Genomic DNA, 27,430 nt, shown 5'->3' with positions numbered 1-27,430 from the left:
TGCCCGCTCCACTGTTAGGCTATAGTATCGGCTGACGGCTGATCACTGTAATTAGTGACTGGCGGCTGGCGGCTATGATTAGCAGCTAACAGCCGGCTGGTTCCCCGTCTGTGTGTCACGCTTTGGCTCAAAGTGACTCTCCTTCGGATGGTAAAGGGATGCCTATCCCTTTACCATCCGAAGGAGAGTCACTTTGAGCCAAAGCGTGACACACAGACGGGGAACCAGCCGGCTGTTAGCTGCTAATCATAGCCGCCAGTCACTAATTACAGTGATCAGCCGTCAGCCGATACTATAGCCTAACAGTGGAGCGGGCACCGCACCTTCCATCAAACTGTGAGTGCCATGAACAACGTGACATAGACGGGGAATCAGCCGTCTGTCAGCCGCTAATTATAGCCACCAGCCGCTAATCTGAGCCAGCAGCCGCTAATACATCTCAACAGTGGAGAGCGGACACCACAGAGGGATCCCACTGCACGCTGATGTGGAAGCTCTCCAAACACCATAACGGCCTGACAGGTATTTAGATAGGGTTAGATAGGAATTATAAAAATCCTTTTTTGCTCATTTGGAACCCGGTCCTTAAAAAGTCCTAAAAGGGCTGTAAACATCATACTAACCATAATTTTTTCCACAGGTTTTGCGCATACACATATATATATATATATCTAACAAGCGCTCTTTATTTCTATTTTTACAACTTGTGCTGAGTGCGGTGGGCCCAGGGGTTCAGCTTCTATGATACCTTCGTCATCTACAACTGCATATCCAGTGCACAAGTCTCCCGATTCTGTCTGTCTGTGGCAACTACCGTCAGTGTAGAAGGTAAAGTCTACTCCTTCCAGTGGGTTGTCACTGATGTCAGTTCTCGCTGTGAAAGTTTGATTCAGGTATTCCATACAATCATGCATATCAGTGTCTGCACTAAATCCTCCTTCACCAACATTCTCATCCTCCACCCTTTGTGCCTGTCCAGGCACACTTGGCAAGTAAGTTGCAGGATTTAGTGAGCTGCATCTCTTAATGGTGATGTTTACCGGGGCCATCAGTGATAATTCCTACTTTGTAAACCGAGCAGTTGAGACATGTCTTGTTTGGGCTGAGTTTAGTAAGGCTGATACTGCATGAGGTGTATGAATGGTCAGGACATGTCCTAACACTACGTCCTCGCTTTTACTTACCTGCAAAGCTATTGCTGCAACACTTCGCAAGCAAGTGGGGAGAGACCGTACTACAGTGTCCAACTGTGCACTGTAGTAAGCTACCGGTCTGCTGGCATCACCATGTCTCTGCGTTAAAACTCCTGCCGCGCACCCTGCACTTTCTGTACCGTACAATTCAAAGGGCTTCTCATAATCTGGCATACCTAATGCAGGTGCCTGTGATAGGCACTGTTTGAGTCTCTCAAATGCTAGTTCGGACTCATCTGTGTGCGAGATCCGTTCTGGTTTGTTCGAAGAGACCATTTCTTGCAAAGGTAAAGCCAGTATAGAGAACCCTGGAATCCAGTTTTGACAGTACCCACACATTCCAAGGAAAGTGCGGATCTGTTGCTGCGTTTGTGGCAGAGTCATGTCGCGAATCGCCTGTATTCTATCAGCGGTGAGGTGTCTTAAGTCCTTGAGTCAAGCAATGTCCCAAATATTTGACCCTGGTCCGGCACAACTGCAACTTATCCTTTGAAACCTTGTGTCCCGTTTGGGAAAGATGAAACAGAAGCTGTTTCGTGTCTTTCAAGGACGATTCGAGTGAGTCAAAACACAACAATAAGTCATCAACATACTGTATTAGTACTGATCCACTCTCGGGTTGAAAGGATTGTAAACAGTCATGCAAAGCCAGGGAGAAAATACTTGGGCTGTCAATGAAACCTTGGGGAAGACGAGTCCAGGTGTACTGTACTCCCCTGTATGTAAAAGCAAAAAGGTACTGGCTGTCAGGGTGAAGAGGGACAGAAAAGAAAGCAGAACAGAGGTCAATGACAGTGAAGAATTTTGCATTGGCAGCTACAATATGTGAGGGGGGTAGCTGAGAATTTTCGGAGGTCTGCCAATCTCTCCTTGGTGGGTACCTCCTTGTTTCCCCTGCATGTGGCTCGTAATTTCTCCTATATAGTCCCTGATCCCATTTATGTGAATTGTAGTGTGGTTCGTATTCTGGTCTAGGGGGTCGGTATACGTTATGTGTACCTTTATTCCTACAATCCTGGGCAAAATGTCCTTCCTTTTTACAAATGTAGCATATTCTAGGTCTTTTCCTAACAGCAGGGGTCTGGGCTTTCAGCTGATGGGGTTTTGCTGTAAGAGCCTGTATACTTACAGTCATCAGCTTATCCCCCTGTAACTCCCTGTGCTTACTGATGTTCCTATCATGCTCGATAGCGGACTCTCTCAAAGCAGCCACGAGATACCTCTCCAGTTAGGTAGAGAGGTTTGTACCCTTGTTCTTAATGCCTCCTTTAACCCGTCCATTAATACAGTAACAGCTACCTCCCTATGATGTGCATTATCTTTAATGTCCTCGATCCCAGTGTATCTAGACATTTCCTGCAGTGCCCGATGGAAATATTCGGATGCCGTTTCACCTTCCTTTTGTCTTATGGAGAAGATTTTATTCCACTTGACAACAGTAGGGAAATACACTCCTAGTTGCAGATTGATTTGCTTTACGTTCTCCTGATTATATTCATCAGTGAGAGGTACTGTCTGCTATGAATTTCGTGGTGTCAATATTTGAGGGTAAACACACTCGTAGCACTGTTCGCCAATCTTTATTTGTAGGCTCATGGGCGTTACCTAACGCTATAATGAATCTCTGGCATCCAACTGGATCTTTTCTGGGATCGGGAAATTCAGACAAAATTGACCTTAACTCTGCTCGGGATCAGGGACAATGCATGGCAATGTTCCTGATGGGAGTTACTCCCTGATTGTCAGTTTTCCCGTTGGGGACTGCAATTACCCTGACAGGATTTAATTCAATTACATCCTTCTGGTTTGATTCTACAATGTGGGGAGCTATAGTTTCTGCATAATGTATGGTACCGTCTTTACCTGTGGACACGACCTCACTTATCCCTCCGCTAGGGGGTTTTGCTACAACTCTTGATGGTTGGGCCGTGCCCACCTGAGTATCCTGTATGGTGGCTGCTAGAGAGAGTGCCGATATCGTGCTGGGATCATCTTCCTGCTCACAATCCTGAGGAAAATTTAAAATGGGATACAGCTGGCAAGGGTTAGCGTTAGTACATTTATCAATCACATTCTTATCCTGTACTAATGCACCATTGCTTGTAGCCACTTTCTCCCCAACAATATATGGTGGTGGTGGTGCGGTCGCCATTGTTTTCCCGCTAGGTTTGGAACCTGCTGCGCAAGCTAATTCCCTTTGCACATCCCCCTCTTGCTGCCATAAATTTAAACAATCTGTATGTCTAATCCTTTGTTTTCTGGATTTTATCAGACATATCCTTATCCTTAAGTTCTGCAATACCTCCGGTTCAAAGCTGCCCACCCTAGGGAATGGTACCCTATCTTTGTTAGTCATACATACCCATTCATTGCATAAAACTTCTGTGTGTGAACCATATTTTTATTTTTCACACATGATAAACCTTGCTGAGCCTTTCGGCCGCAATTCTGCCTGAACCCTGCCCAAACGTCTCTCACTTGAGCAACTGGCTCCCATATTTGTGGGTCTTTTTTTAATAACTAAAAAAATTCCCACAAACACCAAAATACTCAATGTAAGTAGACGGTAGAAGTATCTCCGAGCGCCTTCCACTCGCTCTCGCCCTCGCCCACGTTGGCCGGTACTACCATACACTGTTGATAGTTAAGGCAATGTACCCAACTTAGGGCTCCTATCAGACCTTACAGCACCGTAATTTCTTTTGGTTGAAGTTCTGTTTGGAATATTTTCCTGAGAGAGGCAGCGAAAAATTCCTTTTCGGTATCTTTCAACTGGAATTGTTTGTAGGGTGAAAAACAGAGAAATTTAGATAACTATCCTTCACCCTTTCCAGTGAAGCCCACCAGGGAGATTTCCCGACGTCAAAGAAAAACCCCTTTGTCTATACAATCACGTCTGCGTATGCTCTTCCACGGCGCATATGACACAATGGTATCACGTTGTGCTGTGCAGAACACACGGACATGCGATGCAATAGCACAGCCTATAGATACTAGTTATCTATATGCCCTACGATTGTTGTAGACCATTTAGCCTAGACCACTCCAGACCACTTAGTTGTATGGGATCACTTAGACCACTTCAGACCACTTAGTTTTGATCACGCAAGGTTGCGAACCCTACGCCGCCGGGCCTCTACTAACCCGGTGTTACCACTTCAGACCACTTAGTTCTTGGGTTCAGCTCCACTCGCTCCGCTTTCACTCGCTCAAATACACTTTGGTTTTTCTGTACAGAAAATTTCAATTCATTCAGATAGGCAGCTTTACCCCAGAGGCAATACAGTTTAAACAAAAGTTTTATACTAATCTGCTTTAGAAACCGGGTAGTTTTGTGCTATTGTAGCATGGCCACTATCCCACCTTATAACTAAACGACACTATTGTGTAATTTGTACTTAGCGTCTGCACTCTTACGCACTTTGCGTAAACACGCGACCGTGCGTGTCTTTTTACGCTGCTTGCGCAGTCCTGTACTTTGTCCGAGACGTGTACAAAACCCTGCGTCCGCAATAAAACATAAGTCACACAGCTCTACAAATGTGAACAATACTAATTACTATTGCCCACTAGACACAACTTGTTCTGTATAAACTTTTATGCAGACCTGCGTTTGTGTCTTTTACTCTTACTTCCTTAAACACTGTTTTATTTTTAACTATATAGCAACAAATATCTCCGGTTTCACACAGATCTAAATGAAATTAGCAATCTGAGTTTTATGGCAACAATGTGAGAGGGTATGCAAAGTATGGGTGCCTTTTGTGTACGCTATTTGGCGCCAAAAAAATTCACAGATTTTTAAATAGCTTTTTTCCTGTTTTTCGGACTATGCCCCCAATTGTAAACGCTGATTTACATACAGGACTAAAAGCAACACTTTAAAAAGACATTTCATACACTTTAAATGAAGCCGCTGCGGCCGCTATACTTAATCCACAATCTACGTACTTATTACACCATTAGCGTACAGAGTCCCGTACCGTGTACGGACTTTGCGTACGAACGCCGCGCTGGCTGTACAAAGTACAAACAGCGTGTACACACCCAAAGTTACACAGTGAACCCTTAACAAATATGCATGCGATAGTAATACACTCTAAACCTTAGCAGAGAAAGGAAAACACGACACCAGATTTGTATTTAAACTGCTGGGTTTCGACACCACAGCATATTATTACTGAAAGGGGGTTACAATCACAAAGCAATACAATACAATAGAATAATGGCTACAGTCAATGGTACATACTTGTTTGAATTTCGCCGCGCTACCCAGTCTGGTCCTCGGTCATCTAGATAGATAACTTTGTGAGTCTTGAGAGAGAGAGACCAGGCCTGCAGCTGGCTCCTTTTATACATTCTTCCAAAACTTAACACAATGGATGCTGTAATCTCTTTGTCCATTGGACACAGGGATTGTCATTTACAGTACAGGAGAGGTCATAGGTTGGTTTGAATAGGTGGGCGATGTCTGTTCAAGATGCACTTGTGGGTGGTCTCCTCTGAGTTCCCACCACATACCTAATGTACAGTTAATACAGTTTATATCTATATTCTGCTCCTGCACATAACTATTTGCAGGAACGTGCGATCTTCTGCAAACCAACACCGGAATATTACCCTTAAAATACCCCACAGATGGATACCAAACACCACCTTATAACCTTGTTCTGTCCCCTCCTATCCTGTAAAGGTGAATCCCTTTGTTCTGATACCATTTAAACTGTTGTAACTTGCTGGTGTGATGCAGGAAGACTATGTGTACATTGTGCACTATTTGGATTAAATATGTAATGTGTTTTGATAGCTTATCCATGCGTCCACAAACCCTACCGTAAATACTCATACCAGGCGCTAATGCACAGGACCACGGGAGCGACCATACGCAAATTGTGAATATGCGCACGCACGGCAGAACAAGTACACGCACGGAGGCCATCTGTGTGTAGTTTGTACGTGATGTGTGTACTGCAATATTTTTCGACTTCGACAGGAGGATGCAGAGCAGATGGTTGTGGTGTCTCCGTCGGCACAGCCGACACCTGATTGGTTGGACATGTGGAATGTGTTAAATGCTAATGTGACTTTATTACATAAGAGATTGGACAAAGCAGAGTCCAAGGACAAAGCAGGGAGTCAAACCATGGCTTTGACTGTGCCACAAGACCCTTCAGGGTCCTATAAACGTCCCATTTCCCAGGTAGCAGACACTGATACAGACACGGATTCTGACTCCAGTGTCGACTATGATGATGCGAGGTTGCACCCAAGAGTGGCCAAGAGTATTCAATATATGATTATTGCAATAAAAGATGCGTTACATATCACAGAGGACCCTTCTGTCCCTGACACGAGGGTCTGCATTTTTAAGGGAAAGAAACCTGAGGTAACGTTTCCCCCATCTCATGAGCTGAACGCTTTATTTGAAAAGGCTTGGGAAACTCCAGACAAGAGACTGCAGGTTCCCAAGAGAATTATTATGGCGTATCTTTTCCCCTCAAAGGACAGGTTATGGTGGGAATCCTCGCCCACGGTGGACAAGGCCTTGACGCGCTTATCCAAAAAGGTGGCGCAACCATCCCCGGATACGGCGGCCCTAAAGGATCCTGCGGATCGCAGGCAGGAAACTACCTTAAAATCAATTTACGCGCATACGGGAGCCCTACTCAGGCCTGCAGTAGCGTCGGCATGGGTTGGTAGCGCAATTGCAGCGTGGGTAGATAACTTGTCATCTGACATTGACACCTTAGATAAGGATAGTATTTTGTTGACCTTGGGTCACATTAAGGACGCAGCGTTATATATGAGAGAGGCTGCGAGAGATATTGGGCTGTTGGGTTCAAGAGCCAATGCCATGGCAGTTTCTGCTAGAAGGTCCCTGTGGACCCGTCAATGGACAGGTGATGCTGATTCAAAGAGACATATGGAGGCTTTGCCTTACAAGGGTGAAGTTTTATTTGGGGAGGGCCTCGCGGACCTGGTTTCCACAGCTACCGCGGGTAAATCTTTTTGGCCTTATGTTCCCCCACAGCAAAAGAAAACACCTCAATACCAGATGCAGTCCTTTCGGTCGCATACGTTCAGAAAGGGTCGGGACTCTTCCTTCCTCGCCAGAGGTAGAGGGAAAAGAACACCAGCTACAGCTAGTTCCCTGGAACAAAAATCCTCCCCGGCCTCTACAAAATCCACCGCATGACGCTGGGTCTCCGCTGCAGGAGTCCGCACCGGTGGGGGCACGTCTCCGTCTCTTCAGCCAGGTCTGGGTTCAGTCGGATTTGGATCCTTGGGTGATCGAAACTGTATCCCAAGGCTACAAACTGGAGTTCGAAGATGTGCCTCCACACCGATTTTTCAAATCGGCCTTGCCAGCTTTTCCCCCAGAGAGGGAAACAGTTTCAGCTGCCATACAAAAACTGTGTCAACGGCAGGTGATTATCAAGGTTCCCCTAGGGCATGGGTCTTCAACCTGCGGCCCTCCAGCTGCTGTGGAACTACACATACCAGCATGCACTGGCTCAGTTTTAGCATACCTTAATAGCAAAACTGTGGCAGGGCATGCTGGGATGTGTAGTTTCACGGCAGCTGGAGGGCCACAGGTTGAAGACCCATGCCCTAGGGCAACAGGGGAAAGGGTTTTATTCAACCCTGTTTGTGGTCCCGAAGCCGGATGGCTCGGTCAGACCAATTCTGAATCTAAAATCCCTAAACCTATATTTAAAAAGGTTCAAATTCAAGATGGAATCTCTCCGGGCAGTGATCTCCAGCCTCGATGGGGAGGATTTTATGGTGTCACTAGACATAAAGGATGCTTACCTTCATGTCCCCATATATCCTCCTCATCAGGCGTACCTGAGATTCGCTGTACAGGATTGTCATTACCAGTTTCAGACGTTGCCGTTTGGGCTTTCCACTGCCCTGAGAATTTTTACCAAGGTGATGGCGGAAATGATGGTGCTCCTGCGCAAGCAGGGGGTCACAATTATCCCATACTTGGACGATCTCCTGATAAAGGCAAGATCGAGAGATCAGTTACTAAAGAGCATGTCTCTCTCCCTGTGAGTACTACAACAACACGGCTGGATTCTAAATCTACCGAAGTCGCAGTTGGTTCCGACAACTCGCTGTCATTTTTGGGCATGGTTCTGGACACGGAAAAAAGAGGGTTTTTCTCCCAGTGGAAAAAGCCCAGGAACTCCAGAGCATGGTCAAGGACCTGCTGAAACCAAAAAGAGTGTCAGTTCATCAATGCACTCGAGTATTGGGAAAAATGGTGGCGGCCTACGAGGCCATTCCGTTCGGCAGGTTCCATGCAAGAACTTTTCAGTGGGACCTTCTGGACAAGTAGTCAGGGTCCCATCTATAGATACATCAGAGGATAAACCTGTCCCCCAAGGCCAGGGTCTCTCTCCTGTGCTGGCTCCAGAGTGCTCACCTTCTAGAGGGTCGCAGGTTCGGCATTCAAGATTGGGTTCTTGTGACCACGGACGCGAGCCTCCGAGGATGGGGAGCTGTCACACAAGGCAGAAATTTTCAGGGAATATGGTCAAGCCAGGAGGCTTGTCTACACATCAGTGTGCTGGAATTAAGGGCCATATACAACGTCCTGCAACAGGCGGAGAGTTTTCTTCGCAACCTACCCCTTCTGTTCCAATCAGACAACGTCACAGCCGTGGCGCATGTAAACCGCCAGGGCGGGACAAGGAGCAGAACAGCAATGGCAGAAGCCACCAGGATTCTTCGCTGGGCGGAAAATCATGTAAGCGCTCTGTCAGCTGTCTTCATTCCGGTAGTGGACAACTGGGAAGCAGACTTCCTCAGCAGACACGATCTCCATCCAGGAGAGTGGGGACTTCATCAAGAGGTCTTTGCAGAGATAGCAAGTCATTGAGGACTTCCTCAAATAGACATGATGGCGTCACGCCTCAACAAAAAGCTTCGGACGTATTGTTCCAGGTCAAGGGACCCTCAGGCAGTGGCGGTGGACGCACTAGAGACACCGTGGGTGTTTCAGCTGGTCTATGTGTTCCCTCCACTTCCACTCATCTCAAAAATATTGAGAATCATAAGACGAACAAGAGTGCAGACAATACTCATTGTTCCAGATTGGCCTCGAAGGGCCTGGTATTCAGATCTTCAGGAAATGATCGCGGAAGATTCGTGGCCTCTTCCTCCCAGGGAGGACCTGTTGCAACAGGGGCCCTGTGTGTTCCAAGACTTACCGCGGTTACATTTGACGGCATGGCAGTTGAACACCAAATCCTAGCTAGGAAAGGTATTCCGGGGGAAGTCATCCCTACTCTAATCAAAGCTAGGAAGGAGGTAACGGCGAAGCATTATCACCGTATCTGGAGGAAATATATTTCTTGGTGTGAGGCCAAGCATGCTCCTACTGAAGATTTTCAGCTGGGGCATTTTCTCCACTTTCTACAGACAGGAGTGGATATGGGCTCCACTAAGGTGCAGATTTCGGCCTTATCTATATTCTTTCAGAAGGAATTGGCTTCTCTCCCAGAAGTCCAGACTTTTGTAAAGGGAGTGCTGCACATCCAACCTCCTTTTGTGCCCCCAGTGGCACCGTGGGACCTTAACGTGGTGTTACAGTTCCTTAAATCACACTGGTTTGAACCTCTTCAAACGGTGGAGTTAAAATTTCTCACTTGGAAAGTGGTCATGTTGTTGGCCTTGGCATCTGCGAGGCGGGTGGCCGAATTGGCGGCTTTGTCTCACAAGAGCCCCTATCTGATTTTCCATGTGGATCGAGCGGAGTTGATAACTCATCCTCAATTTCTACCTAAGGTGGTTTCGTCGTTCCATATGAACCAACCTATTGTGGTGCCTGTGGCTACGGGTGACTTGGAGGATTCCAAGTCCCTTGATGTCGTCAGGGCCTTAAAAATTTATGTAGCCAGGACGGCTCAAGTTAGGAAAACAGAGGCACTGTTTGTCCTGTATGCGGCCAACAAGGTTGGCGCTCCTGCTTCTAAGCAGACTATTGCTAGATGGTTCTGTAACACGATTCAGCAGGCTCATTCTGCGGCGGGATTGCCGTTACCAAATTCGTTAAAGGCCCATTCCACTAGGAAGGTGGGCTCTTCTTGGGCGGCTGCCCGGGGAATCTCGGCGATTCAACTTTGCCGAGCAGCTACTTGGTCGGGTTCAAGCACTTTTGCTAAGTTCTGCAAGTTTGATACCCTAGCTGATGAGGACCTCATGTTTGCTCAATCGGTGCTGCAGAGTCGTCCGCACTCTCCCGCCCGGTCCGGAGCTTTGGTATAAACCCCATGGTCCTTTTGGAGTCCCCAGCATCCTCTAGGACGTAAGAGAAAATAGGATTTTAATACCTACCGGTAAATCCTTTTCTCCTAGTCCGTAGAGGATGCTGGGCGCCCGTCCCAGTGCGGACAATTTCTGCAAGGCTTGTATATAGTTGTTGCTTACATAAGGGTTATGTTACAGTTGTGATCAGTCTCTGGCTGATGCTGTTTTATTCATACTGTTAACTTGTTTGGTATATTCCATGTTGTACGGTGTGTATGGTGTGGGCTGGTTTGTATCTCGCCCTTAGATTAACAAAAATCCTTTCCTCGTACTGTCCGTCTCCTCTGGGCACAGTTCTTTGGCTGGGGTCTGGAGGAGGGGCATAGAGGGAGGAGCTAGTTCACACCCATCTAAAGTCTTAGAGTGCCCATGTCTCCTGCGGAGCCCGTCTATACCCCATGGTCCTTACGGAGTCCCAAGCATCCTCTACGGACTAGTAGAAAAAGATTTACCGGTAGGTTTAAAATCTTATTATAATGTCATGTATCCAAAATTGTGCTAAAGATGCTACATTGTATTTTCTCTTCCGTCCTAGAGGATGCTGGGGACTCCAAAAGGACCATGGGGTATAGACTGGATCCGCAGGAGACATGGGCACTTTAAGACTTTAAATGGGTGTGAACTGGTTCCTCCCTCTATGCCTCCCCTCCAGACCTCAGTTAGATTCTGTGCCCAGAGAGACTGGACACTCACAGGGGAGCTCTCCTGAGTTTCTCTGTAAAAAAGACTTTTTGTTAGGTTTTTTGTGTTCAGAGAGCACTGCTGGCTTACAGGCTCCCTGCAGCGTGGGACTGAGGGGAGAGAAGCAGACCTACTTCTGTGAGTTGATTTACAAAAGTAGAATGGCTTGCACAGACACCTTCAGTTTTTATTGTATTACTTACTGCATATGTCCTTTCCCCTTTACATATTCATATTGTATGTTTTATATCCTAATCGGGGAGGTGCTCGTGGAATATAGTAAATGTTAGACAAACCAAAAGAAAAGAAGTATTCCCTATTATGGGCACACTCGGACATTCGCACTCAATAATTCCTATAGTCAAAATATAAAAATATAATTGACCACTAATAGTAAAATATAACTTTTATTACATATGTTTAAAACATATGTGTGTCTCTAACAGGCTTTCCTTGGGTCTGTCCCCTATAGCCAGTGTGTTGGTGCGTGTCGGTACGTGTGTGTCGACATGTCTGAGGCTGAGTGCTCCTCCCCGGAGGAGGTTACAGTGGGGGCGGATAAGGCGCTGGGAGTGACTCTGTCGGCACCGCCGACTGCTGATTGGGTGGATATGTTGAGTACGTTGAATGCAAATGTTGCGTTATTGACTAAAAGGCTGGATAAATCTGATTCTCAGACCCAAACATGGAGAAAATCCATGGAGGACGCCTTGTCTCAGGTCCAGACCCCCTCAGGGTCACAAAAGCGTTCATTTACCCAGATGGCGGATACTGATACCGACACGGACTCTGATTCCAGTGTCGACTATAGTGAGGCCAGTTTAAATCCGAAACTGGTTAAAAGTATTCAGTACATGATTGTGGCAATTAAGGACGTTTTACATATTACAGAAGTACCTACTATTCCTGATACAAGGGTTTGTTTGTATAAGGGTAAAAAACCTGAGGTGACGTTTCCCCCCTCTCATGAGCTGAACACGCTTTGAAAAAAGCTTGGGAATCTCCTGACAAAAGATGGCAGATTCCCAAGAGAATTCTAATGGCATATCCTTTCCCCTCTGAGGACAGGGAAAAGTGGGAGTCATCACGACTGTCCAAAAAGGTGGCGCTTCCGTCTCCTGACACGGCTGCCCTAAAGGACCCTGCGGATCATAAGCAGAAAACTACCTTAAATTCCATTTATGTCACTACGGGTGCGCTGCTCAGACCTGAAGTGGCGTCGGCATGGGTGAGTAGCACTATTGGTAAGTGGGCAGAGAACTTGGCATCTGACATGGATACCCTGGATAGGGATAGCATTCTTTTGACTCTCGGTTATATCAGGGACGCTGCAGCTTACCTAAAGGATGCGGCGAGGGATATTGGCCTCTTGGGATCAAGGGCCAATGCCATGGCAGTCTCGGCCAGGTGAGCACTGTGGATTCATCAATGGAATGCTGATGCCGACTCTAAGAAAGCTATGGAGGCTCTCCTGTATAAAGGTGGTGTCTTGTTTGGTGACGGCCTCGCTGATCTGGTGTCTATGGCTACCGCGGGTAAGTCATCATTTCTTCCTTATGTCCCTGCACAACAGAAAAAGACGCCTCACTATCAGATGCAGTCCTTTCGGCCCAATAAATACAAAAAAGGAAGAGGGTCGTCCTTCCTTGCCTCTAAAGGTAGAGAAAGAGGACAAAGGTCACCTGCTGTGCCAGGTTCCCAGGAGCAGAAGTCCTCCCCGGCTTCTGCCAAGTCCACAGCATGACGCTGGGGCTCCTCTACGGGAGTCCGTACCGGTGGGGGCACGTCTCCGACTCTTCAGTCAGGTCTGGTTTCACTCAAGCCTGGACCCTTGGGTGTTAGAAATAGTGTCCCAAGGGTACAAACTAGAGTTTCAAGACGTGCCCCCCCACCGATTTTTCAAATCAGCCTTGCCAGTTTCTCTGCCAGAAAGGGAAGTAGTGTGCGCTGCGATACAAAAGCTGTGTCAACAGTGTGTCATTGTCACGGTACCCCCGTCTCAACAGGAAGAAGGGTTTTATTCGAGTCTGTTTGTCGTACCAAAGCCGGATGGCTCGGTCAGACCGATCCTGAACCTAAAATCCCTCAATCTGTATTTGAAAAGTTTCAAGTTCAAGATGGAATCTCTTCGTGCAGTGATCTCCAGTCTGGAAGGGGGGGATGGCGTCAGTCGACATCAAAGATGCCTACTTACATGTCCCAATATATCCTCCACCCTCCACATCAAGCTTTCCTGAGGTTTGCTGTTCAGGATTGTCATTACCAATTTCAGACGTTGCCGTTTGGTCTATCCACGGCTCCGAGGGTCTTCACAAAAGTAATGGCGGAAATGATGGTGCTCCTACGCAAGCAGGGTGTCACAATTATCCCGTACTTGGACGATCTCTTGATAAAGGCGAGATCAAAGGAGCAGTTGCTAAGAAATGTTGCGCTCTCCCTGACAGTTCTGCAACGACATGGTTGGATCCTAAATTTGCCAAAGTCACAGTTGATGCCGACGACATGGCTGTCTTTATTGGGCATGATCCTGGACACGGCAGACAGTGTTTCTCCCAGTGGAAAAAGCTCTGGAAATCCAGAACATGGTCAAGGAGATACTGAAACCGGCAAGAGTGTCGATTCATCAATGCACTCGGGTGTTGGGGAAGATGGTTGCATCCTACGAAGCCATTCCATTTGGCAGGTTTCATGCCCGGGTGTTTCAGTGGGACCTGTTGGACAAGTGGTCCGGGTCTCACATGCACATGCACCGGAAAATAAGCCTATCTTCCAGGACCAGAATATCTCTCCTGTGGTGGCTTCAAAGTTCTCACCTCCAAGAGCGACGCAGGTTCGGGATCCAGGATTGGGTCCTGGTGACCACGGATGCAAGCCTCCGAGGCTGGGGAGCAGTCACACAGGGAAAAAATTTCCAGGGAAAATGGTCAAGCCAGGAAGCTTGTCTGCACATAAACATTCTGGAATTAAGAGCCATCTACAACGGCCTTCTACAAGCGGAACACGTTCTTCGAGGTCTACCTGTCCTGATTCAGTCGGACAACGTAACAGCGGTGGCGTACATAAACCGCCAGGGCGGAACAAAGAGCAGAGCGGCAATGGCGGAGGCCAAAAAAGTTCTCCGCTGGGCGGAAAAACATGTAAGCGCTCTGTCAGCGGCTTCCTTCCGGGCGTGGACAACTGGGAAGCAGATTTCCTCAGCAGACATGATCTCCATCCAGGAGAGTGGGGTCTTCATCAAGAAGTTTTTGCAAAAGTGACAAGTCATTGGGGAATTCCTCAAATAGACATGATGGCGTCTCGCCTCAACAAGAAGCTTCCGAGATATTGTTCCAGGTCAAGGGACCCTCAAACCAGTGCAGTGGACGCCCTGGTAACTCCGTGGGTGCTTCAGTCGGTATATGTGTTCCCTCCACTTCCACTCATTCCAAAAGTGATAAGGATCATAAGAAGAACAAGGGTTCAGGCGATACTCATTGTTCCAGATTGGCCACAGAGGGCCTGGTATCCGGATCTTCAGGAATTACTCATAGGAGATCCCTGGCCTCTTCCTCTGAGAGAGTATCTGTTACTGCAGGGGCCCTGCATGTTCCAGGACTTACCGCGGTTGCGTTTGACGGCGTGGAGGTTGAACGCCAAATCCTAGCTCGAAAAGGTATTCCCGGGGAAGTCATCCCCACTCTGCTTAAGGCTAGAAAGGCGGTTACGGCGAAGCATTATCACCGTATTTGGAGAAAGTATGTGTCTTGGTGTGAATCCAAGAAGGCTCCTACGGAAGAGTTTCAGCTGGGTCGTTTCCTCCATTTTTTGCAGGCAGGTGTGGACACAGGCCTAAAATTAGGCTCCATTAAAGTGCAGATTTTGGCCTTATCTATTTTCTTTCAAAAAGAATTGGCCGCCCTTCTAGAGGTTCAGACTTTCGTGAAGGGAGTACTGCACATCCAACCTCCGTTTGTGCCACCTGTGGCACCATGGGACCTTGATGTGGTGTTGCAATTTCTTATGTCACACTGGTTTGAACCTTTGTAAAAGGTTGAGTTGAAATTTCTCACTTGGAAAGTGGTCATGCTTTTGGCCTTGGCGTCCGCAAGGCGGGTGTCGGAATTAGCGGCTTTGTCTCACAAGAGCCCCTAATCTAACTCTTTCTGCACATGTTATATCTGTCTCCCCTGCAGTGCACATGGTTTTGCCCAACTGCTAACAAAATTCCTGCTGCCATCAACTTGGAATTACCCCGATAGACGGGTCCACTAGGAGCCATTGGCACTTTAAGAGTTTGAGAGTGTGGGCTGGCTCCTCCCTCTATGCCCCTCCTACCAGACTCAGTTTAGAAAATGTGCCTGGAGGAGACGGACATCTTCGAGAGAGGGATTATACACAGATAGTGGCGAGATTCATACCAGCTCACACATACAAGGCAAACCAAGCTAACCAGCTTGAAACTCAGCTACCGCTGAAAAATTACTTACCAAGTAATAATGCAGTACTTAACTGAAAACAAAGTTGTACTGAACCAGGTAACTATTGCAGGAAAACGAAGCGCTGGGCAGGCGCCCAGCATCCTCTACGGACTACGAGAAAAGGATTTACCGGAAGGTAATTAAAATCCTATTTTAGGGACGAAATCTGGACCTTCACGGATCCTAACCTCAGGCCCATATCCACACCTGATTGCAGGAAGAGGAGAAACCGTCCTAGTTGAAACTCCACCGTAGGAAACTTCTTGGACTCACACATACAGATACATATTTTTTCCAAATACGATGGTAATGTTTAGACGTTACTCCCTTCCTAGCCTGTATCAGGGTAGGAATAACCTTGTTCAGAATGCCCTTCCGAGCTAGTATCAGGTGTTCAACCTCCATGCTGTCAAACGTAGCTGTGGTAAGTCTTGATAGGCGACCGGCCCCTGCTGCAGCAGGTCCTCCCGAAGAGGAGGCGGCCTCGGCTCTTCTCGCAGTAGATCCAGAAGATCTGCGTACCAAGTCCTTCTTGGCCAGGCATGAGCAATGAGGATCGCTTGAACTCTTGTTCTCCTTATGAGTTTTAGAACTCTTGGAATGTTTATTGGTAGGCCGGCTTCCGGACTTGACCACCGTCCTTGGAAGGTTTCCCCTTGAGTGACTGCGCCCCAGCCCCAGAGGCTTGCATCCGTGGTTAGAAGGATCCAGTCCTGAATCCCGAACCTGTGGCCCTCCAGAAGGTGAGGTAATTGGAGCCACCAGAAGAGTGAAATCCTGGCCTTTGGCGACAGATGTATTCTCTGGTGCATGTGTAGATGAGATCCTGACCACTTGTCCAGGAGATCCAGCTGAAAGGGCCGAGCATGAAACCTCCCGTACTGCAGAGCCTCGTAAGAGGCCACCATCTTTCCCAGAAGTCAAATGCACTGATGAACCGACACTCGGGCTGGCTTCAGGACATCCCGGACCATTGTTTGTATCACCAACGCTTTTTCCTCTGGAAGAAACACCCTCTGCACTTCCGTGTCGAGGATCATTCCCAGAAAGGACAACCTCCTGGTTGGTTCCAAATGTGATTTTGGAAGATTCAGGATCCAACCGTGTACTCGGAGTATATGGGTCGTGAGAACAATGGACTGTAACAGCTTCTCCTTGGACGATGCCTTTATCAGCAGATCATCCAGATATGGAATTATGTTCACCCCTTGCGGAGGAGAACCATCATCTCTGCCATCACCTTGGTGAATACCCTCGGTGCTGTGGAGAGGCCGAATGGCAGGGCCTGCAACTGAAAATGACAGTCCAACAGTGCGAATCGGAGATAAGCTTGATGCGGCGGCCAAATCGGAATGTGGCGGTACGCATCCTTGATATCCAGGGATACCAGGAATTTCCCCTCTTCCAGACCTGATATCACCGCCCTTAGAGACTCCATTTTGAACTTGGAACTCCCTCAGCAAGAGGTTTAGCGATTTTAAGTTCAGAAAGAGTCTGACCGAACCATCCGGTTTCGGTACCACGAAAAGGTTCGAATAGTAACCTTTGTTTTGCATATGGGGTGGGACTGGTACAATAACCTGTGCCTCCACCAACTTCTGGACTGCTTCCTGCAGGATAGCCCTGTCTGCCAGCAAATCTGGCAAGTCTGATTTGAAGAATCGGTGAGGAGGGAGATCTTGAAATTCCAGCCTGTACCCCTGGGATACAATATCTTGCACCCAGGGATCCAGGCCGAACGACACCCAGACGTGACTGAAATGCCTGAGTCTCGCTCCCACTGGCCCCACTTCCAGGCCGGGCGGTCCACCGTCATGCGGAGGACTTTGGCGTACCTGAGGCAGGTTTCTGTTCCTGGGAACCCGCAGCAGCAGGTTTCTTGGATTTGGGCCGACATCCCCTAAAGAAGGTGTTAGATGGTTTGTCCTTTCTTGGCTTGGCAGTCCAAAAGGACACTGATGTAGCTGAAGAAAAGGGTTTCTTCATGGCAGGTGCAGCTGAGGGAAGAAAATGAGACTTACCCGCTGTAGCCGTGGAAATCCACGCAACCAACGCTTCCCCAAAGAGAGCCTGACCTGTGTAGGGTAGGGTCTCCACACCTCTCCTGGATTCTGCATCGGCAGACCACTGGCGCAGCCAAAGTCCCCTACGAGCTGAGACAGACATGGAAGATATCCCTGCAGCCATGGAACCCAGGTCTTTCATGGATTCCACCATAAATCCTGCAGAATCCTGAATGTTACGCAAAAACAATTCAACATCACTATTATCCATTGTATCCAAATCCTAAAGTAACGTGCCTGACCACTTTACTATAGCTTTGGAAATTCATGCACTGGCAATAGTGGGACGTAGTATCGCACCCCTTTTGCAAGAGATGCTACCCCCCGCAACACATCCCCATCACCGTCTGCAGTGTCAGAATCGGTATCTGTGTCGTCTTGCATAATCTGTGCAAGAGCACGTTTGTGGGAACATACAGGGGGGGGGGGGGGGGGGGCCTGAGGTAACAGAACCTGACCAGACTGCCATAGACGTCTGTAAAACCTGAGTTGCAGATTCAGTCTGTGCAACCCTAGTAGAAATCTGAGAAATCATAGATTTAATAGAGGATAACCATTCAGGCTCCCTTGCTGGTATCTGTGCTAAAACAGTGCAATCCTGATTACATGGAATGGGATCATCCTGAGAGGACATATCCTCTGCCGCATATGACACAGAGTCCCTGGACATAGCTTAATGGAGACCACAGACACTCCACACACACGGGAGGACAGACAGAGTTTCACCCCCAAGAATGGCAGGAGAGACACAGAGATTGGAGCCAACCCACACACAGCGCTTTTAAGGTAAAGGGAGACCCCCAACCAGCGCTGACTGTGCACCTTAATAGGTTACACAGTCTGTACACAGCCTCCCACCCCCCCCCTTCTACAACTGGTACCGTAAGAAATAGCTGGAGTTGAAATTGGAGGGACAGCTCTCACTGACGGCGCTTCTGCAGGCAGGGAAATGGCACTGAACGCTCTGGGTCCGCTCTGAGAAGAAGCTCCGCCCCCTTCATGGCGCTGTCTTCCCGCTCTTCTGAAGATTATACTGGCCTGAGGAATTATGCTGGCAGCGATCCTGGGACCCTGACAGGCTTGGAGGTCAGTGTAGGTTCATCAGGGCGCCCCTCACAGCACCACACTATATACCACTGAGCCCCGGAGCACAGTTAGTACTGTTCTCCATACCCTGTTGCCGCCATCTTCACACCGGCCCCCCGCTTTCTAGGGGGTCGGTGACTAACGCGCCACTGATCTTCTGGCTCTGTAAGGGGGTGGCGGCATGCTGCTGGGGTGAGCGATCTCCTGTGGCGGGGAACGTTCGATCCCCTCAGGAGCTCAGTGTCCTGTCAGCGGAGATAGTGGCTCAGACCCCGCAGGGCGGACACTACCCCCCACCCCCCCACCCCCCTCCTTGGTCCCACAAAGCAGGGAGGCTTTTGCCAGCAGCCTCCCTGTAAAATTATAAACTCTAAAAAAAAAAACTTTTACCAGAGAAGCTCTGTAGAGCTCCCCTAGCTATGACCGGCTCCTCCGGGCACATTTTCTAAACGGAGTCTGGTAGGAGGGGCTTAGAGGGAGGAGCCAGCCCACACTCTCAAACTCTTAAAGTGCCAATGGCTCCTAGTGGACCCCTCTATACCCCATGGTACTAATGTGGACCCCAGCATCCTCTAGGACGTAAGAGAAAAAGCAGATTATTTTAATTTTACATTCTTAGTGCACATAGCTTTAAGTCTTATCAAACAGGAATTTAAAGTGTCTTACATAGGCCCGTATCCATATGTATGGAAATATGTAGGGATGAAGCACACACACTTCTGACGGAGAGATTTTAAGATATTGGTTAACGTCTTATTACTCTCCTGTGTATCTAAATACATAATGTTTTATACATTTTTGAATTTTGAAGTAATAGTGTGTTTACTTCTAATTACTTGATTACACATTAAATATTTTATAATGTCTCTTGGTAAGCTAGGCACTTGTACACCTTAGTGCAACAGTATAAATAACAATTTGTTTATTAGTAGTTTGACAAAAAGAAGACGGATCTACCCAAACTACATGGAGATCCATGGTTTGTGTCCGGACTTGCAGGTTAAGAACCGCTGATTTAGATTTAAAGATGGACATATGCCTTGATGCTAATCACTGTGGATGGGTAGCCAAATGTTCTATTGACTTGTTATGTATCTTACATGTAGATTGGAGACAGTATTCTCCATAAATCACGGGAGACTTTGGAACGGGCTATTAAACTTGTCAACGATACAAAGAAATGGGGAGCAAAAGTGGTGTATGGTGACACGGACAGGTAATTATCAGCGTGATGTGCGTACACAGAGAATCTCATCTCATGCTATAAATGTCTACAAAAGTTCATGCATTGTTTAAAGGCCTATTGATTCCCTGCTTTATGTGTTGGCACTGGTATTACTACTGTTACTGCATGTTTCACTGTTTTACAAATCTACAAGATGAAAATACTAAATCTACTGCTGGACATTAAGTAAAGGCTACAGAAAACAAACAATACAAAATAAGACTGAAATGCCATGTTCCCACAAATTAATTTAGAAATATTCAAAATATTTGACAATTATGGCATGACATATCGGCACATAATATATCTAACAAAAGCACATTACAGGGATGACGCCAGTGGAAGTCCTGCATATATCCTGTTGAGTATACAAATGGTGAAAGCATATCCTGTATAAACAAATGATGACATGAAGTCCACGGGTGGCACTCGTTATACCGGCTGTCGGGATCCCGGCGATGGTATATCGACAACTTTTCTCCCTCTTGTAGGGTCCACGACACCAAATGGAGGGAGAATAAATAGCATGGCTCGTGTAGCGCGCCACCATGCCTGCAGCGGGGCGAATGCAGCAAGCCCGCAAGGGGCTCTTTTGTGCTCACCCCGCTGCCGGCATTCCGACTGTCAGGATCCCGACAGCCGGCAATTCGTAGTACACCCGAACTGAACTCGTAACAGTCTTGAACTGTGATGTCTCGATGCCTTTTGTGGCGGTAGGTGGAATAGAATTATTTGGAGACTGGATTTGATTTCATTTATGAAAGTGTAGTCAATAGTTTTAATTGCTTTGGAGCAACAACTGCTTATTTAATCCTTCTTTGTTACCCGTGGGCTGCAGCCGCCATACGATGCTTTTGCACCCTTGCGGGAAAGGGGGAGGAGGGGCAGAGCCAGACATGCGGGTCGGACTAGCCCTGTGCTGGGCGTCTCCCCGCATGTCTGAGAAACTGATCGTAGATGTGCTAAATTTAGCACATCTATGATCAGATCTGAATTAGGCCCCAAATTGTTCCAAACTGTGCAAATATATATTTTCATGGAACACAATGAAGAGTGATAGCAGGGCCGAAACTAGGATTTTCAGCACCCGGGGCAAGGCAGAAGTTTACAAATAAATAAAATTTATAAAAATTATGATAAAATAAATAACTAAAAATACAGACTATGCCAAACAGTAGTGGACCCTTAATCACTTTACACTGCACAATAGTATCCCACATTAACATATCTATCTATCTATCTAGTCCATCATACGAGGTGCGGCACTCACGGGTTTTAAGTAGAATGCAGCAGGTTTTCCTGGCTTGTCAACGTTTCATTTATTCATATAAATGCCGTTGTATCCTGACTAAATTTATGTGAGTAAATGAAATGTTGACAAGCCAGGAAAACCTGCTGTATTCTGCTTGCATTAGAACCCGTGAGTGCCGCACCTTGTATGATGGACTATATGCACTATACTTGATGGCAACCGGGCACACTTCAAGTTTAACAACAGTGAGTGCCGGCTCTCCATGCACATTATATATACTGCAGAGTTGTTTAGAAATGAATATTTTACTTCACGATAATTACGAAGTTTTAGGATTGCACACCCAGTCTTCAGGAAGCATACATTTGTGCAATCCCAGAAACATCGTAATTAGCATGAAGTAAAATATTCCTTTCTAAACAGATCTGCAGTGCAGTGCATGTTTTCTATCATTGAGAACTTCCGGAGTATATTCACAGCTGCACTGACACTCAAGAGGTTAACTGCTAAGAGGAGAGTGCTGGACTAATTTGAAGATTATATATATATATATATAAAACCGACCAAAATGCCCGGCTCTCCCAGTAATGCAGCCGGGTACCTCCATAAACGTAAACACATACTCTCCTGGGATGCGGCACTCCTGGCGGCTTCAAATAAGAAACTTCAAACAGGCATGCCTGTTTGAAGTTTCTTATTTGAAATTGCCAGGAGTTACCGCATCCCAGGAGAGTATGTGTGTGTTTGTGTATGTGTATGTATATATATATATATATATATATATATATATATATATATATATATATATATATATATATATATATATATATATATATATATAAAGAATAAATCACTACAGTATATATATATATATATATATACACACACACATACATACATACATACATACATACATATATATATATATATATATATATATATATATATATATATATAATCTCCACTCACCGCTGTAGATCAATCCTTAGCCGCGGTGCAGTGAGTGAGGCCAGTGTCTGGGGCTTGCAGCAGGTGCCGGAAATCAGAGGGGCGGCAGGTGACGGTGCGCGCACAGCCGCGTCTCCGTCCACCAGAAACAGCGGCCGCCAGGCGGTAAAGATGCGGGCGGGAGGGGGGGCTTGCAGGAGGCGCACTCGGTGGGCGGGCAGTGGGAGACTGGAGACGCAGCCGCGGTGGGTCCATGACGGCACCATTCGCGGCTGCGGGTGACAATCGCGGGGGGGGGGTGAGGGAGCAGCTGTCAGGGAGCCAGGCAGAGTTCCCCGCGCCCCCTCGACTCCCGCACCCGGGGCACGTGACCCCTTACCCCCCCCCTAGTTGCGGCTCTGGTGATAGTCACAGCTCTCATTATATGTCTGCTTCATTTGCAGCATGTTTGTACTGCTGAAAGGTGCCACAAAAGAACAGTCCTTCAAAATCGGACAAGAAATTGCTGAAGCTGTCACGGCCACAAACCCAAAACCAGTGAAACTGAAGTTTGAGAAGGTAATGGAATCGTGATAAAATGTGTTTAATATAAGAGACACTGCTAAGGATTTTTTACATCATTTTTCCCCCCACTAATTTTATTGTATTAACACGCACTATGGGGGTAATTCCAAGTTGATCGCAGCAGGAATTCTGTTAGCAATTGGGCAAAACTGCAACTGCTAAAAAATTTCCTGCTGCGATCAACTTGGAATTACCCCCTATGATGGGGAGTTTTAGTACAGATATGTCCTCCTACATCTTTGCTTCAGTCATGCCAAACAGCCCCTCTTGGCACGCTAGTTCACATAAAAAACTCCTAACTTCTGCATTTTTTTGCAGCAAATGTGTATTAGTCACAACACTGTGCAGCTAGGACGCACGAGGAGACTGTGCTGATTTATTTGTTATATGACACTTGTTTATCTGTGTGCGACTGAGTCTCTGAATCTGTACATGAAGTGCTACGTTAGCAGAGTTTCACGGGACCTGACTGCACACTCACGCCAGGCATCTCTTGCTACATGGCGTATTGAGGCTAGATGTAAGAGGACAAATCTGTACATCCAACTGTAATGTAGTACGTCATCCTGATCGTGATTGTGGAGGTAGTATAATGCGTGGAACCTGAGGACCAGTTAAGATATCATCTCAGATTTGGCTGTTGTGGCTCTGTGAGCATGTACATATTTAAATATAGAAACACGTTGTCAGCTAGGGTTTTCCCATCCCTGCACTGGGAGGCTAGGTGACATCCAGGATATAGGGCCTGATTCATGTTTGTAAGGAATTGCACAGCTGCTTCCAATTCCAAGTTATTAAAATTCTAATGCAGCAGCAGGAGGCATCTATAGGATTAGCGAGGATCACCATCAGGACCATCGGTTTAGATTCGCAATGGTTACAGGCACCGGCCTGAAGCTTACGCGGGCTTGGGCGTAGGATCTGGACACCCCAGTCCTGAAAGTCTGCATCTGATGATTCAGACCTTGGACCCGTCACGCTTTCAAAATGGGGGCGACATGCCTGGTCAGGAATTGAACTTGTGATCTAATGTGGCTAGTAATTCTACCCACTATGCCAACTGTACTGCCCAATAGGGTTGAAATATTGTTTAGCAAAGTTAGTTTTGTCTTTAAGCCTCTAAAAATAGTTCCCATTGAGGAGGGCTCCATATTTGTCTCCTGGGTCTCCAAACTTGCTGGAGTTGTAGATACATAAACAAGAGTTTATTATTTGTTTTAGTGTTGTTTAAAATTATTGGAAGAACAACAATAGCTCATAGTGAAACTCTAAGTGTGGGTACACACTAAAACGATATCGGTCCACTTTATCATTTCTGGGCAGATCAGAAAGACAAATCAGACATATCATTAAGTGTTTATGCCTGATTTGCACGCACCATGGTTGCAGACGGCATCTTATGCATCCTGGAAATGTGTATGCACTTGCCGATGCAGGGACCCATTTCCTGTTGGATCAGCCAGCTGGGCATCCTTCTAATGTGCAGCCGGCCTAACTTCTTTACTTGAGTCCTACCTTTTAGGCAGCTATCGGCACAATTTGCTGTTTAGGGACGACAAATCATGCATATCACCTAATGTTCATGCACTATTGTGCACTCCCGTTGGTCATGTGCGACATCTTCTGGTCAGCTATGCTACACGGCCAGCTGGAAGATATTGCATGCGACCCGGTGCAGTGTAATAAAGGACAGAACGAGGTACCGTTCCGTTGTTTGTTGCATTGGACTAGTGTGTACCGCCAGTCTGGTATGGTGCAGGGCGAAGGGAAATCGTCCCGACCATCAGCCTGATTGCCGGTCACTCTAATGTGTACGCACCCTAAAGTAAAACAGGTGTCATCCTCATCAAAGCTATCTAGCTCCAGAATTGTTTTGCTAAAGAAAGACTGTTTTGGGGAGACCCTGCAGCTCCACTCATGATGCCAAGGTTTTGTCACTAATTGATAATTGTGGGCTACCTGCTTGTTTAGGGGCATTGCTTTTTGAGTACTAGGAAAGTAGTAGAGCCATATGAGTGACAGAAACAGAAAATGAATTTGGTGAACCAGTACCTGTGCCGCACCCAATAAGGGGACTGGCATATGATGTACAATAGATGGAGAATAAATATAATTTTATTTATGCTGATTCTACCCAGTATGGGATAGTGAGAGAGACCTGGATTCTGAATCAGTCTATCACTTGTGTTGTATTTAGCTTATCGTAGTAGCATATAACAATTATTCTTTGGAATCAGTGATACCCAAATAATTAAATGAGGGTTCACACCTAGGTGGAATTGTGTGTAATGCGTGTACTCATCAAAAGTTATTTTTAGTGTAGACATTTGCCCGCAATGGGCAGTAGTGTGAAGAGCTGCTACTAGTGAGGTGCACTTGTCACTAAGTAACGGAAGGGTCTCATCCGCATATAGAGCCATTTCGACTTGTATTGGAGCCCAGTCCTTATGCTCGAAATGGAATCCCTGCACTTCTGCTCGTTACATAAGGAGGCCAGTTACTGAAACTCCCCTTTTTGGCTGGAAATAATCTTTGAAACAATAATCAGAAAGTTATATTATTTTGTGGCCTCAAGATCTATGTACAGCGTATCATTTTACAGTAACCGAGAATTAATGCAATTACTACAGTTTAATAAGTACTATTCTAGGATCATTCTTATTTTATTTATTAACAGTTTGTTATATAATGCAGCATATTCTGTTGTGCTTTAAAACAACAACAACAACAACAGTGATAGAACAAAACTAGGTAGGAAAGCCCTGCCCGCAAGCTTACAGTCTATATATGTCTCCAATATAACAACTTATAGACCAGGGGCATCCAAACTTTTTTTTTCTTGATATGCCGTATTAAGAAAATGACTTTTAACTGAGGGCCACAGCTAATTTCTTACAATTAGACCCATAGCAATTAAGTAAGGGTTCTTTGCTGAGAACTTCGGTGGCCAATCCCGGGATCGGGAACGGCGGGATCCCGGGATTTAGGCCCAAAAATGGCCGGGATTCAATCCCGGGATTGGAAGCTCCAATCCCGGGGATTGAGGGATTAGCGTTGAACGTCCACAGGATGCTCAGACGCTGCCCGGCTTCCTCTTTCCGGGTCCCCAGCGCAGCGCGAGAGGTCACGCTGCGCTGTCAGCGACTCCCAGCAGCGATCAACGGATGTTTGCTTCCCACCTGCCCTCGGTATATGGTAAATTATGCGGGCGGGGCAGGGTGGGGCGAGGGGGCGGCCACCTAGATAAAAGCCAATCCTGGGTATCCCGGGAATCCCAGGATTGCCCATTTTTCAATCCCAATACCCGGGATTGAAAAAAATGGCCCGGGATTGGCTTCCCTAATGAGAACATCTTATTTTAAAGAAAATCTAAAACTAATAAAAAAAATACGAAGTGGGGGGCGTGGCCTGGATGCTGCTCTGAGTGGATGTGCTGACACAGAGCTCTGTCTACTACGGGGTTAATATCACCCATTGCTGCCTGCCCCTGTGGCTATATCTACCAGCCCAGCCTTACCCACTGATGTGGACGTTGCCCTGTGCTCGGGGCTGCCGCCGGGTGCTTTTTCCAGCTGTTCTCTACCTAAGGCCTACTTCTTGCTGTGAAGCCGGGGCCTCGAGTTTAGAGCTTACCCGGAAACGATTTAGATGTTGATATGATGAAGATACTATCCTCTAAAACTATAAAACTATATAGCTATAAAACTATAAAAACAACATTATATATATTTCTTTTTCTACATGTTTATATGTGTGAAGTGTCTTTAATTCACATTTTCCCATGCTATAATACTAAGACTTGAGCTTATAAAGATAGCAATATGAAGAGATGTGTTGTGTAGATATTTCTTTACACTTGGTATTTCACATGATTTATGATAGGCTTTTTTAGTATAAACATTTATAAATAAATAATAAAATTGAGACCTAATAAACGTATTGTCTACTATAATATGCTATTAACAACATATAGCACTTAATTTACCATATGTGTATATATGCTTGTATATTCCTTTTCCCCACTCATAAGTGGGAGACTATTAATGGATAAATGCTGCAGCTGCTGAAAGATCTTTTAATATAGCTGCAGCCTCATGGGATTAAAATGATTCTATCCGCATAACAGAAATATATTTATATTTTTACTTATGTTGTTTTTATTTATGACAAACTGATAGCCATAGGATTGATTTTAAAATATATATTTTTTGAATTAAATGTCTAATTAAAAACCCTGTGACACGTTATCTGTGTATGAAGACTCTGATTTCAGAGCACCTGTTGAGCCTTCACACTCACCTGTTTCTAATGATTTTAATGGGACAAGGTATAAAACAACCACAATTGTGCTCAGAGAAGAACACTCTGCCTCTTGAAGAAGCCGCCTGAGGTGCAGAGAAACGCGTTGAGGGTACAGAAGTAAGGGCCACACTTGACCATTAAGTGTCCCACGGAGCACGACATCCATCACTTTCAGCCGTTTGTTACAAGTTACCGGTGAATGATCCAGCCTGTGATTCAATCACTCCACTCTAACTCTCCTTGCATTTGGAACATTGTTACCTCCTGCCCGGCCGGGCGTCGCTCAGCAAGCTGGAGGATCTGTATGGTGATCTAATACAGGCAACTGGTGCTGCACAGAA

At 46.4% G+C, this 27,430-nt stretch overlaps 1 protein-coding gene across 2 annotated transcripts in view; it reads left to right on the top strand.

The window, feature by feature from the left end:
• Window positions 1-27,430, top strand: part of REV3L (REV3 like, DNA directed polymerase zeta catalytic subunit) — a 372,405-nt gene that overhangs the window by 264,335 nt on the left and 80,640 nt on the right. For both annotated transcript variants that reach the window (XM_063917144.1, XM_063917145.1), the window contains exons 26-27: window positions 19,905-20,014; window positions 22,667-22,781. In XM_063917144.1, coding sequence (XP_063773214.1) covers window positions 19,905-20,014; window positions 22,667-22,781 — 225 coding nt within the window. The remainder of the gene's footprint in view (window positions 1-19,904; window positions 20,015-22,666; window positions 22,782-27,430) is intronic.

Source organism: Pseudophryne corroboree, chromosome 4 (genome assembly GCF_028390025.1).
Source record: "Pseudophryne corroboree isolate aPseCor3 chromosome 4, aPseCor3.hap2, whole genome shotgun sequence".
In the NCBI taxonomy this organism is placed as follows: domain Eukaryota; kingdom Metazoa; phylum Chordata; class Amphibia; order Anura; family Myobatrachidae; genus Pseudophryne; species Pseudophryne corroboree.
Note: the sequence above shows the minus strand (reverse complement) of the source record. Positions and strands in the feature narration are given on the sequence as shown.